Genomic DNA, 12,416 nt, shown 5'->3' with positions numbered 1-12,416 from the left:
TGTTTCCAAATTACCCCTTTTTCTATTAATAAGAGGGGAAAAAAATATAATACTGATTTGCTTTCAGAAAGAAAGTGAGGAAAGAGGACGGGAGCTGGGAATTCGTAATCTGTTCCGGTGCCTTGCAGTGCCACCACAGTCCGGGCGTGCTGGCAGGATCTGGCCCTTGCAGGTACCCACGGGCGAGCCGAGGGCGGCGGTGCTCTCTCCCCGCTGGGAAAGGGGCTCTGGCAAGACCGCGTACATCTCACTGCACAGTGCTGTAAGCTGAAGGGAAAGCTGCCCATCCTGATGCGAGAAAGCGAATCTCTCGCCTTAAGCCGCCCTGAATCCTTTCCTGAGAGCAATTAGCGTCGAGAGCTGCACACTCCACAGCCCATCAGTCGCCCGTGTGCGCTCGGCTAATTATACAAATTACGTTTCCGTCAAAGGGAGCCACTAAATATGAGAAAAGAATAAAATGAGGGCCCCGCTCCCCTCGCTCCTGCTAAAAGCCTGCGGCGGCTTCGACTGAAGGAGGAACGTTTCAGAGGTACTTTTATTGTTTTTGTTTTATTTCTACACGTTTTAGGGAAAAACCTTTGCATCAAAGCAGTCGCTAGCGCTGCCCAGTGCTGGAGGCACGGCAGGGGCCACATGGCCAGAGTGCTGCCCGTGGCGCGGACTCCTCGCACTGAGCATGGGCTCTCTCCCAGTCGACATCCTGGCCCGGGGCCCCCGCGGCGGCTCACGTTCCCACGGGGACCCCCATCCTAGAGGGCGGCGGTAACTCACGGCCTTGCGGGGTACGGCGACAGCAGCGAACGTGCCAAAGGCGTCGCTGGAAGGATCCCCGAGATGAAAGATGCCCCTCTGGCAGCTGAGGCTGGCGGGGAGAGTGCTGGAAGGGGGGAGGCGAGGCCTGAAAAGGCACGCTCCTGCCCTGGGGCGCACTTACCTATCTCCAGTCTTCCTCCCCGCTGCCCTCCCCCTCCTTTTTTCTCCTTCCTCTCCTGCCTGCCATGTTTTGTGCGTGTGCGTGAGTGTGGTTTGCGCAGTTTTCTCCCCAAAGAAAGAAGCCCGCGTTTGCTGTTTTGTAGCAGGTTTGGGGGTTGGTAAATGTCTTGCAGTACAATAGACCAGTTTGTTCAGTTGTGCTCCCTGCACGCCGGGGAGGCTGCGGGGGTGCTGGAGGCAGGGCGGCGGGGGCCGCCTCGGGCTGCCCACCCCTGCCCGCTGCCGGAGAGCGGCCGCCCTGCCGCGGTGCCCCGCCGTTCCCCATCTCTTCCGCCGTTCTGGGGACCGTCTCCTGCTCATTTAACTCGCAAGGTTTCAGGGACTTCCCGCGACTCTGGGGCTGACGAAGAACTCGGCTTCATCTCTTCTGCTCACTTCCATCCTGTGCAAAAAAATTTTTTAAAGCTTGACCCTTTCATTTTCTTCCGCTCTTTTCCTCATTTCCCTCTAGACAAGCATTCAACCTGCACTAAGAAATTCTCCCCACCCGGAGGTCACTTCTCTTTACAGAAAGGTTTGGACACAAGAGGTGGAAGTCAATTTCCCAGGTGGGTCCACCCACCCCTTTCTTTGAGGAGCTGCCGCGGGGCTGTTGGGTTACGGTAACCTGCCGGGGTCGGGACGGCCCGGACGGACAGCACCGAAACAGCTCCGGGAAGGCGGAATGCCGGCAAGCAGCATACCGGGCAGAAATGGGAATTTACACCGCGGCCGCTGGACTAGGCATCGCTCGCCTCTCTAAGCCAGCCGAATCAGTTCGGCTTGGTTTCCATGCCGGTCCCCCTTCCTGCTTAATTTCTCCTCCTCCCAGAGCGGGTTGGTGTTGGGCAGGTCGGGAAAAGCCTGGCATCCCTCCCCTGGAGAGGATAAGAAAGAAATGCCCTCGCCGGGGCTCCCCGTCGCGTGGATCCAACCTCGATGAACACTCAGAGTCTACGGCCGCCCGTCCCTCCGGGTGAGCCCCGGGCCGAGGGGATGGATGCTCCTGTCCCCTCTGTCCCCGCATACACAGGCAGGCACACCCCGGCGCCTCTTCCCGCCTGGGTGCACCCCCTGGAGCCTAGCTTGGCCAGGCCTCCCCCCTTGCTTCCCCGGGAAAGGGATGGCATGAACTGTCCTTTGTCTGATGCTGGGTTTGGGCTCGGCGGATTGCTGGCTCGGGGCTTTCCCCGCCCTTCCCCCTCTTCCCCTCCCTTCTGTTTTCCTGGCGGCCACTTCCATGTGGAGCCGGGGCAGTTTGGGGAGCCGAGAGGAGCCACATTCCTGTGGGTGCCGAGCGGCTCCAGGGCTGAGCCACAGGGCCTGACACACACACACACACACACACACACACACACACACACACAGACACACACACACAGGCGCGCAGACACACAGACACACACGCACAGAGCAGCCTACAGCCCCCGCTTCCCCAGATCGAGAGCTCCTGACACCGCCTGCCCCCCTTGGGGGAGTATGCTGCTGACACCCGCAGCATATCCACCCCCGGCTGCCCTAGCCCTCGGCTGGGACGCACACCTACATCACCCACACGCAGACACACACAGTGCCCGCCACCCCCTCCCACGGCGGCGGGAGGAGCACCTTCCCGCTTCCGCCCGAGGCCCCCGCTCCTGCCCGGGCATCAGCCCGCAACGCCCGCGGGCACAGCCTTCAGCCGGGAAGTGCTGTCTCGTCGCCGGGCGCCTCGGTTTCCCTCCCGCTCCTTCCCGGGGAAAGAAAAAACACCCCCTCCAACCTGTCACGGCGGCAGGGCAGCCCGCTTGTCAGGCGTTCCTGTCGCCCTCTTACTCCTCTCGGTGTCACCCGGGCATTCGCTCCCCCGCGGCCGCGCTGCCTGCGCGGGCCTCCGCGCTCTGCCCGCTCCACCGCCGGCAGCGCTGTGTCCCCAGAGTGCATCCCACATGTGGCATCAATTAAAGATTTCTGCCACGCATTTTTGCGACTGACAGACTTTAGGTGTTTCAGTTGTGGATTAAGGAACGGAGATCTATTGCTTCAGGAAAATCGGGGCGGGAGGGGGGAGTGTGTGGGAACCCCCTCTTCTTGCTTTCAGTCATTTGAGCGATTGCTTGCAGTTACTCAATAACCTGTTTTATAGGTCAGATAAGAGCTGTGAAAATAGGAAACGCGAAGTTTACATTAAGCCTCTCTCTCTTTAGGGAGAAACTGTGTTGCATCAGTTAAATAGTTCTCTTTGTTCGGTGGTGCGTCTATTTATATGCGATTCAGGGAGGATGATAAACAATAGTTTATCTGCCTGGAATACAGACCTGATAAATCCCGCCACGCACCCACGCCCCGGCTCTCTGTGAGAACACCTTCCACTGGCACGACCTTCCAAGCTGCGGGTAAAATTCACGGCTCCCTCACCTTCTTAATCACCATCAGGTGAGGGCCCAGAGTGCCAGCCCCGGCCAGAACCTGCGACAGATTGGGCATTTGGCGAAGAAGAGCTTGGGGATGGCTTCTCGCTCCTCTTCCGCTGCCGCCTGCCCCTCGGCGCTGCCGGAGAGGCTGTCTAAACCTCACCCTGTGTTTTGCAGGATGGCTCAGCCAGCCTCTCCCGGCCGGATGCTGACCCGGCTTCGTGCTCTGCAGCGGCATCATCTGCCTGCTTGCGGAGCTAGCCCTCCATTCCAGGAGATCTTTACAGTCTCATCGATACGTACCGTATAACGCGGTTTATAGGGTTTTCGCCTCGCGCTATCCGTCGAGCTTTCTTTTATTCTCTTGGTTTTTACTAATGCGCGTGGAGAAAAGGGCGTGGAGGTAGACTGCGGGCTGTCAGGAGCTGCTGCGGTCGGGAGAAGCCAGCATGGGCCGGGGAGGCAGCCCTCCTGCCCATGGGGCCGGCCCCGGGGGCTCCCTCTTCTCATCTGGACCCTGCGGAGACTAACCGGAGACCAACCGGTCCGGCGGCAGCCGCGCTTTGATGATTTAGGTCATTAAAAAATGAAGCGGGTTTGTGTATATCGTGTCCAGGGTTAATAAAAGTTAATCAGGAGTCGAAAGCCAACTAGCCCAGTGAGTTAACCTCGCTAGCTGCAGGTAGTCCTGTTAGCCGGGCTCTTTTGATTAATTAATTACAATTGAGTCGGTTCTGTGATAATTTCCCTAAGGACCCCTGAGGACCGGTCCAGCGGGTGCGCGGGTGCGCAAAAGGCCACCGGCTGCACAGCCCGAGGCGGAGTGCCCGGCGCTGGCATCCCGCACCCCGCGCTCTCCTCCGCCCGGTTCCGAGGCTCCCGAGGCTTCTTGCCCGAAAGTGACGTTCAGCCACCTGAGAGGAGGCACAAGACAATGGCGAGCCCTCTTTTGGGGATGGGTGGGGAGCTCGGGGATGCTTCGGGTGCCGGGGAGAGGCTGCCGGGAAGAGCCGAGCCGAGAGGCGGACTGATGCAAGGCGGGAGCCGAAGCAGCAGTCCCTGACTGCACATCAGGCTCGCAGTCGTTGAGATTTGGACACGTAACGCTGCAGACCACTGATTTGCTATTTTCTTAATTCCCGCTCTTCTCATTCCCTATGAATCAAACAGCCTTTTGTCCTTCAGAGTTTGATTTGATCGCTACTGTTCACATTTCACTTTTGTATTTTTCCCTCCCTATACCATTACTCATTGAGTGCCCCGTGAAATTACAATCGTACATTTTCAACTCAGCAACCCATTTGCAGTGCAAAAATAGGGTCTAAATAATGGCTGAATTAGCCCTACTGGACAGTTTCAGATGTAACACTCTGTAATAATTATATTGCAGGCTGGATTAGGATGCTATTATCATAATCTGGACGTTTACAATTATCTGTAATTTGCAAAGATGCGCCAGGTCTTGATTACAGCAGGTTTTTTTTATCAAGCTAACCATCACTAAACAGTGACAGTAATAACAGCTAATTTTGCTGGCAATATAAGAGGTGCTGGGGTGTGCAAACAATTTCACACCTGGATGTGCTCACTCAACCAAGAATATAGAGAAAGAGCTTCTGCCCTGAGACTCAGAAAAATATTCTCCACTGCTTCTGTTCAGTACAGATTTCTAGACCCCGATCCTTGCTTAGCAGATTTTCAGAGGGGTAAGTTTTGGGGCTCGCTCGGGTTTGGGGCTGGTTTGTGGCTGCTCCGCGCCTTGCCCGTCGAGGTACGCTCCGTCTTTGCTCCCCCACATCGGCGGTCATTCTCGCGCAGGTGGTTTCCCTCCCCGGCCGGACCCCGACAGATAAGCGCCCCCTTTCCCCCCATGCTGCCGGGGGCGGCGGGGATGCGGCGGGAGCCCCGACGGGACGGGCTGCCGGAGGGGCAGCGCGGGACTCGGCGGCCGGCCGAGAAGCCGTGCGAACCCCGGGCCAGCCCCGTCCGCCCGTGCCCGCGGCGGGGCGGTGGCAGCGCCTTTCCGCTGCTCTCCGCGGCCCGGGGCGGCGGAGCCCGGCGGCGGGCGGGCGGGCGGTGCCGGAGCCGGCGCTGGCAGCCCGGCGGCGGCAGGTTTGGTTCAGGCGTGGGGAGCTGCCGCTACTCCATCCATAGATGACGCTGTTTCACGAGAGTCTCCCGGGGCGGCTGCTGCGCGAGTGGGAGCCGCTGCTGCCATTCACTCCCACCCCGCTCCCGGGAAGGCCTACCTTTCCCACCTTCTCCCACGCCACTAAGCTAATGGGGCTCTTATTATTATTGTTATCGTTTATTTGCTCGCTCCCTCGCTTGTTGTCTGGGCTTCTTCTGAGTCTATTTGAGGAATCACTCGCGGGGGAGGAGGGCACGACGCAGCCAGAGGCTTTCCGCGCCGGCACCCACGCGCGGCGTGCGGGGGAGGACGAGCCCCCCGCAAGCCCACGAGAGGCAGCGAAGCCCCCGCTCCCCCGCCCCCCGTGCCCGCCAGCCCGGGGGCGGACGGACTGCCCGCCGCTGGCCCCGCTGGGCGCACGCAGCGAAAGGGTTAAAGCGCCTGCGGGGGCCGTGCGGGCCGGGAGCCGCCGGGCCGGGCCAGGCTCCCCGGGCTGCGGGACTCGCTCACCGGGGCACCCGCCGCCCTTCTGCGAGGCGAGGGGGAGCCCGCACAGGGGCCGGCGTGGGGGGGAGGGGGGGTGTAAAGCGGGGTTTTCTGGAAGATGCACACAATGCTGTTGGTTTAAATGTATGGTAGCTTTCTCTCCAGTGTCATTTGAATAATTCAGTGAGCCCCACTACCAGCTGTACTTCTGAAGCCTCTTCCATTCTTTTCAGCATTATAATTTTGGTTAATTTTCAATTTTAGGCCCTACGTCTCTGCAATTTGTGTATGAATAACAGAATAATTTTCCTCTTTTGTTTCGCCTTTCCTGTTCCTGAATCTAAATAAAGATGGCTTTTTAGTATTAAAAGTGGAAGAAAATTACAGGTAATTATCTTTGACGGTAAAAACGCTGTAATCAGCGGGCTACATGAAAAATTACTCTAATTATGGCTGCATTTAAGAGAATGGAAAAAAACCTTCTTGTGGATAAAAACCTTAAATTGTCCCCAATGTCTGCTTCAAATTGGATGGCACTGCAGCTGGAGGCTTTGTTCAGAATTGATCCTGGGGAGCTCTGAACCCAAAGTTTCACAGTGGGAAGGGGAAAAAAAGAAAAGAAAACATTTTTCCTAATGTAACAATACGAATGGTAGAAAATGACAAGACTGATCGGTTTTAAAGCACTCTGAAGACTGACTGAGCGTGGAAGTTGCTCAAAAAAAAAAAAAAACCAAACCAAAAAACACCCCCCAAAAAACTGGTATATTGGTAAGTAGTCTTTGCTTTGTGTCTAATTATAGTGACTGTCCTTTTGCACGACTGTATGTAGCTGTCATTATATGGAGCACTCTGAGGATCTCTATTGACTTCTGATAAATGGCTCAGTGGTTTCAAGGTTCATAATTTGAAGGATGCCCAGGTCTCTAGCCATTAATTCTCGCAGTATGGGGCACCCAGCTTGGATGAGGAAAAGGCTTTTCATTGTCAGTTGTTGCTGTGCTTTCCACAAGCCGGTGCGGCTGAAGCTGGCTGGACAGCGTGTTGTGTGCCTGGGCACCTCTCAGGGCTTTGCAAAACATTCCTCAGCTTGCATTGTCTGCTCTTTGAAACAAAGGAGGGCGCCTCCTTTCTTAATAATTTGGAGTCTCCAGCCTTTGGGAAGAAAGACAGGGCTCTGAGCTTTGCCTCGGCGAGAAAGCTCAGCTAAGCAGCGGAGCAGTAAAATCGCAGCAGAAATGGCCGGGTGATTAGCAACTTCGTCTAGGCGTATCTTTGTGGACTCGGTACCTCCTGTCTTTAAGTCGTAGCCTTAAAACCAACTAAACCACCAGCTACCCCACCCCACTTCATCTTTTATTTCTTTGTTGCAGATATATGCTTTGGTAGGGGTGTCTGTGCACTCAGGCAAGCTGGGCACAAGGATCCCTCTGCCCGGACCGATCTGGGGGGCAAGTCGGGGCAGGTGGGGATCCGCTAACGAGAAGAGAAATAGGAGCCAGGCGGGCGTTTTGTGGCTTTTACTCTATATATGAAAGAAGACAAAAACATACAAAGTATATGTACAACTAAAATTCAACAATATATACAGAAAGGTTGCTCGGGGAAAGGTCCCTCTCGCTCAGTGGTTGAGGCTGCCGCCGGGCAGCGCTGAACCGTCCTTCCCCAGCCCGCGGCGGCGGGTCTGGGTCTGGCCGCGAATCCCTCGCTCTGTCTTTCCTGCTCGTCTCCGGGAGACTGTCCGGCTGTGTGCGGGTGCGGGTCTGTGCGGATGAGGGGGCTCTTCGAGTGAGAGACGGTGGTTTCTTCTGAGCCGCAGCCCATTACATTTTGAGAAAGCATGCAGATTTTGCTTCGTGGTAATGTTCCAATCTTACAGTATATTTGCATTTTTTCAACCAGTTCTCCTTTTCTCCCCCAATCTTAAATTTTTTAAAAAATCACTTCTTCTGTCTTTTAATCCTTTCCCCAGTTCGGATTTGGTGAATAAAAATGAAGGAGCTTTGACTAGTCTCTCTTTCATCATGTAATGTCTTTAGCTCATTAAACAAGTAAAAACGGCTGCCATGGTAGATTCAGGTTCTTGTGGGCAAAGTCTGTAAAAAGTTTGTTTTGACGTATACTCCACAGAGAAAGAGGCTGGTGCCTTGGAGTCCAAAGGAAAATATCCTAAAGAGAAGTGTCTTCTGTGCGCCAGAATGAAAATTGTGTCTTTCGGTTCAAGATCAATCGCTGAGGTTACTTAAAAAAAAAAAAAAAAAATAAAGCCACTCTGTCTCTTTGCCGCATCTACAAGTTCACACAGAGCCTGTTAGCTGGCACGGCTTGGCAAAGCAGGGGAACTTCTTGCCATGTCGAGACGAGGCGTTCTTGGGAGATTATTTCTCTTGGACAATTCACATCATTTGTGGTCTCTGCATTGTGTCTTGATGTGGAGAAGAATACCAGTGAGAATAGCCAGGCATGTAGCTGTTTGGAGGCATATTGACTCCCTTGGCAGAGGCTGAAACGTCCCAGACTGGAGGCAGAGCTGGAGAGCGAGGGGAGAGGGCAGCGGAGCCGGGCAGAGGGTCGCTCTCGTGGGGGTTACTGCCCTGCTTCAGCAGCTTCTTGAATTTGGAGCGCTTGTTCTGAAACCAGATCTTCACCTGTAAACCGAAACGCATTAGATATTAGGCTGCCGTCAGCGCCCAGGGCACGGCAGGGAAGACCCTGGGGGCCGGGGGTCTAATCTGGAGAAAGTCTTGAGGGCTCACGCCAGTCGGGTGTGGAGCCGGGGAAGGGGAGAGGGGAAGGAGGGGTAGCTACGGCTGCTCTCGGGCTTTGGATGCAGCTGGAGAGAACAGGGGAGGCAGAGCAGAGCTGGAAAGCGAGAGGGATGCAGGTTTTAACCTGGGACGTTGTTTTCCCGAGCAGGCCACGTTGTTGTTTCCCTGAGCAGACCACATGCTCTGAGGTCTCCTGTTTTAGCACCTCATTCAGAATTTTGGAGGTCATTTGATCGTTCGGGCAAACTGTTGTCAAACATGGGCAATCATATGATTTTGTGCCAGGAGACAAGAGCCAATAGACAAAGGGCATCTTACAAAGAAATTGTGCTTCTGAAATCCTCACGATCAGATCAAGCAGTCCATGCTGATGTGGCAGGGGAGCAGGCATAATAGAACCAGGATTGCGGCTTTATATTAAAATGGATTATTAAAGAAAGAATATTTTTATTTTCTCCGTGAGTAATAGTATATCAACATTGCTTTGGGTCTCATCCTGCTCCTAACCCAGCAGAACTCCCGAGGAGGGAGCCTGCACTCGATAAGGTGTGCAAGGATCAGGCCCACTGGCAGGTCAGAATTATCATAGCAATTACATATAGGTAAGACATGTATACAGGATGTATTTTTTTTAATCAATCAAACAGAAAACAAATTCCCCACGAGTATTTGACCTCTCAAACTTTGCAATCATAATGTTAGGGAATAAGCAGGGGTTCTTCTCTAGCTGCAAGATCAGGATAGGGCCCCTAAGAAAAATCTGTGCGTACGAGCGAGAAAGAGAGACAACAGTGAGACGGAGCGTGCATGCTGAGGACACTAAAATCCCATTTGCAAAACCATCAGGCCCATTCCCATTATTAATGTTTGCTGAGTATTTAAAAATCGCTGTCTGGAAGAGACTGTTGCCAATGACATTGATAAAATCCTGAAGTTATTTGCTAGGCTCATAGATTCACATGACAACATTTTGCCCGGATTGATCCCATCTATCCATGCACTTCTCCACAAACCCCAGCCTGGTAAGCCTGTAATGCCTCATATGTCTTTCAAGCTTAAATTAGCAGAATGGCACAGCTACTCCAACCACACTTAACTATGGCTTAACCTGCCATAATTTTGTACACGGCTGTCTTTGATCTTCAGATCTATTATCACCTTCCGTACATTTTGCCCAAGGCTAACCACTGCATTTGCGTTAGTCATCCAGGGTGAATTAACTATTGATTTAACAGGTATTTCCTAACGCGTTCCTGCTTCCCCTCTACCTATAAACCTTGCGACGAGGCAGCATTGCTTTTAGCTCTACCTCAGGCCCAGCGATTCCTTGCCTTTGTTTTGTTCTCCTTTTCACAGCTGGGCAATTGCATCTCAGTGCTGCTGGAATTATCTGAAAATATAGGCAATTTAAAAATATTATGTGTGGCATCAGAAGGGAGCGCTTGCTCGCAGACGGCTGAGGGAAGGGCGCTTTCAGCTCTCTCTGCGGCTGCCCGATCTCTGCCGCGCGTTAGGTAAGTCCTAGCGTGGAGAGATGGGAACCGTGTGCTTTATCCTTTCCTACCGTTCCCGACAGAGGCCAAAATGTTTAGGGAGCATCATACTTTGCTTGGCCTTTGTTGCTCGAGCAGGATTTCAGCGATTTGGAGTTCCCAGTAATTACCTGTGTCTGGGTAAGTCCTAATGAAGCTGCCAGTTCAGCTCTCTCTGGAAGTGCCAGGTACTGAGTCTGCTGAAAGCGATGATTTAAAGCCTGGAGTTGTAGACTAGAGTAAATGGTTCGAGGCTTCCGTATCTTTTTCCCTTTTCCATTAAATCTGATTTCACCGTTTTCAATCACTGTGGTTTTTTGCTGATCTGCAAGCAAAACAACACAGCTGAAACATCACCCTCCTTAGCTATTAAACGCAGGTATTTTGGCTGCCACGGCTCCTAAAAACGTCAAAGCCCGTCCCGACGCCTGTTTAACCCCACGGCGCAGGCATAGGCTGCCACTTGGGAGCTACCGGGAGAAAAAACAGCTGTCCGGGCATAGTGGGCACGCTCTCCTTCTTCCCGGGAAGAAAAAAAAAAAAAAAAGAAAAAAAGAAAACATTTTTTAAAATTTAAAGTGCAGCGCTGGCTTTGCGAAGGTACACCTCGTTCCAGGGCCATCCAGGTTTTACTCGGCTAATTGACTTCGCGTCGCCAGTTTGGTGGTCAGAGAATCACCAGTCCGAGACTTTTAACAATGCTTTCCCCCCCACCCCGCACCCCTCCCGTGCCCCTCTGGATGGATATGTACGTCTCCCTGCAAAAAAAGAAATACATAAATCAGACGGCCCCCGAGCGGAATGCGACCCTCTCGCCTGGAAACTTTCACTCCTCAGGTGTTAGCAGGAATTTTGCCTAAAGCCGGTCCCGCCGTAACAAAGGAGCGCCGAGCGCAGCCCCTCGCCGCCGGCCGCGGGGCGAGCGGGGACGGCGCCGGTGCGCAGCGCCGCGGTACCGCCAGCAGCCGCCGCCGGCGCGGAGGGAGCGCGGCGGCCCCGCCGCCGGTACCGCAGCAGTAGGCCCGCGGAGGGGCCGCGGGAACAGGCACCCCCCGCCTTTCCTCCCCGCCGTCCCGCGCACCCCTGGCTGGCGCCTGCCTCGGCGGGAGCGGGGGGCACGGCGGGGGTCGTTATGCAGGTGCCCGGAGGGGGGGCCGAGAAGAGGCCCGGGGATGGAGGGAGCGAGGGGAGAAGCTGGCAGCGGGTTCGGGAAGCGGTGCCGGCTCACCTGCATCGTCCGCCCGCGTCTGGCTGGCCGAGCTGCTGTTGTGGTAGGACTGGAGGTAAGGGCTGTGCTGCGAGTGGCTCACGTAGGGGTAGGCGGCCAGCGAGCGGTGGTTGTAGGAGCCGGCGCTGCCGGAGTAGGGCGAGCTGTGGTGGTGATGCTGGTGGTGCGGGTGCGAGCCGGCGGCGGAGTGCAGGCAGTGCAGCGGGTAGTGGGCTCCGGCCATTGCCGGCGAGCTCTGCTGGGAGTGGGGCGGCGGCGGCGGCTGCGGCGGCGGCGGCTGCTGCTGCCCGAACTCCATGAAGGCGGATTTGGAGGAGTCTTGCGCGTCCAGCCCGTCAGCCATCGTAGTCATGGTCATCATCAAAGTTTGGGAGGGAGAGCGCGGTGCTCCCCGGCTCGCCCCCCGCGCTCTGCCTCCTCTCTGCCCAGCCACCGCCGCTCCCCTTACCCGCCGCGGCACCGCTGGAGAGGCGGCGGTGATTTAATTTAATTTCTTTTCTTTTTTTTTTTTTTTCTTTTCCGCCTTTTTTTTTTTTCCTCCCCCCCCCTCCTCTCCAAGGAGCCGTTGTGCGAGGGGCCTCGTTCACTGAGGGAGGGGAGGAAGGGGAGGGCGGTGTGCGGGGTGTGTGAAGGGGGAGGGCGGGCTACTCCCGCCGCTTTTTTGCGCCGCTCTTTTCCCTCATACCCCCGGCGCGTGGGGTGGGTGTTGTTTTTTTTTTTTTTTTTAGTTTTTTTTTTTTTAGTTTTTTTTCTTTCCTGGGGGGGGCGTGGAGGGTGGGGGCAGTTTGAGGTGGGAGCCGGGAAAGTTGGGGCTCCGGCGCTCCGACTTGAAGGGCAGGGACGCGCACGAGTCGAATGGTTCGTCTCCGGAGGGCAGCGCCTCCCTCATTGGTCACTCGGCCC

General features: G+C 55.2%; 1 protein-coding gene across 1 annotated transcript; it reads right to left on the bottom strand.

Moving 5' to 3' along the window:
* Nucleotides 1–7,490: 7,490 nt before the first annotated feature.
* Nucleotides 7,491–12,086, bottom strand: DLX6 (distal-less homeobox 6). The gene is made up of 3 exons (XM_059854262.1): nucleotides 11,514–12,086; nucleotides 10,417–10,610; nucleotides 7,491–8,633 (listed from the first exon to the last, which is right to left on the bottom strand). The coding sequence occupies exons 1-3, from the start codon at nucleotides 11,872–11,874 to the stop codon at nucleotides 8,382–8,384; spliced, it is 807 nt and encodes a 268-aa protein (XP_059710245.1). The 5' UTR covers nucleotides 11,875–12,086; the 3' UTR covers nucleotides 7,491–8,381.
* Nucleotides 12,087–12,416: the final 330 nt, after the last annotated feature.

The sequence above is a fragment of the Haemorhous mexicanus genome, chromosome 1 (assembly GCF_027477595.1).
Source record: "Haemorhous mexicanus isolate bHaeMex1 chromosome 1, bHaeMex1.pri, whole genome shotgun sequence".
NCBI classification, from domain to species: Eukaryota; Metazoa; Chordata; class Aves; order Passeriformes; family Fringillidae; genus Haemorhous; species Haemorhous mexicanus.
Note: the sequence above shows the minus strand (reverse complement) of the source record. Positions and strands in the feature narration are given on the sequence as shown.

Excerpts from the sequence above, each read along its gene's own strand:
- DLX6 (XM_059854262.1), bottom strand. The coding sequence starts at position 11,874 with ATGATGACCATGACTACGATGGCTGACGGGCTGGACGCGCAAGACTCC. Across the intron at positions 10,611-11,513 it reads GACGCGGGCGGACGATGCAG|ATCAGCAAAAAACCACAGTG; the intron begins GTGAGCCGGCAC and ends TTTTGCTTGCAG. Across the intron at positions 8,634-10,416 it reads TAGGACTTACCCAGACACAG|GTGAAGATCTGGTTTCAGAA; the intron begins GTAATTACTGGG and ends TTCGGTTTACAG.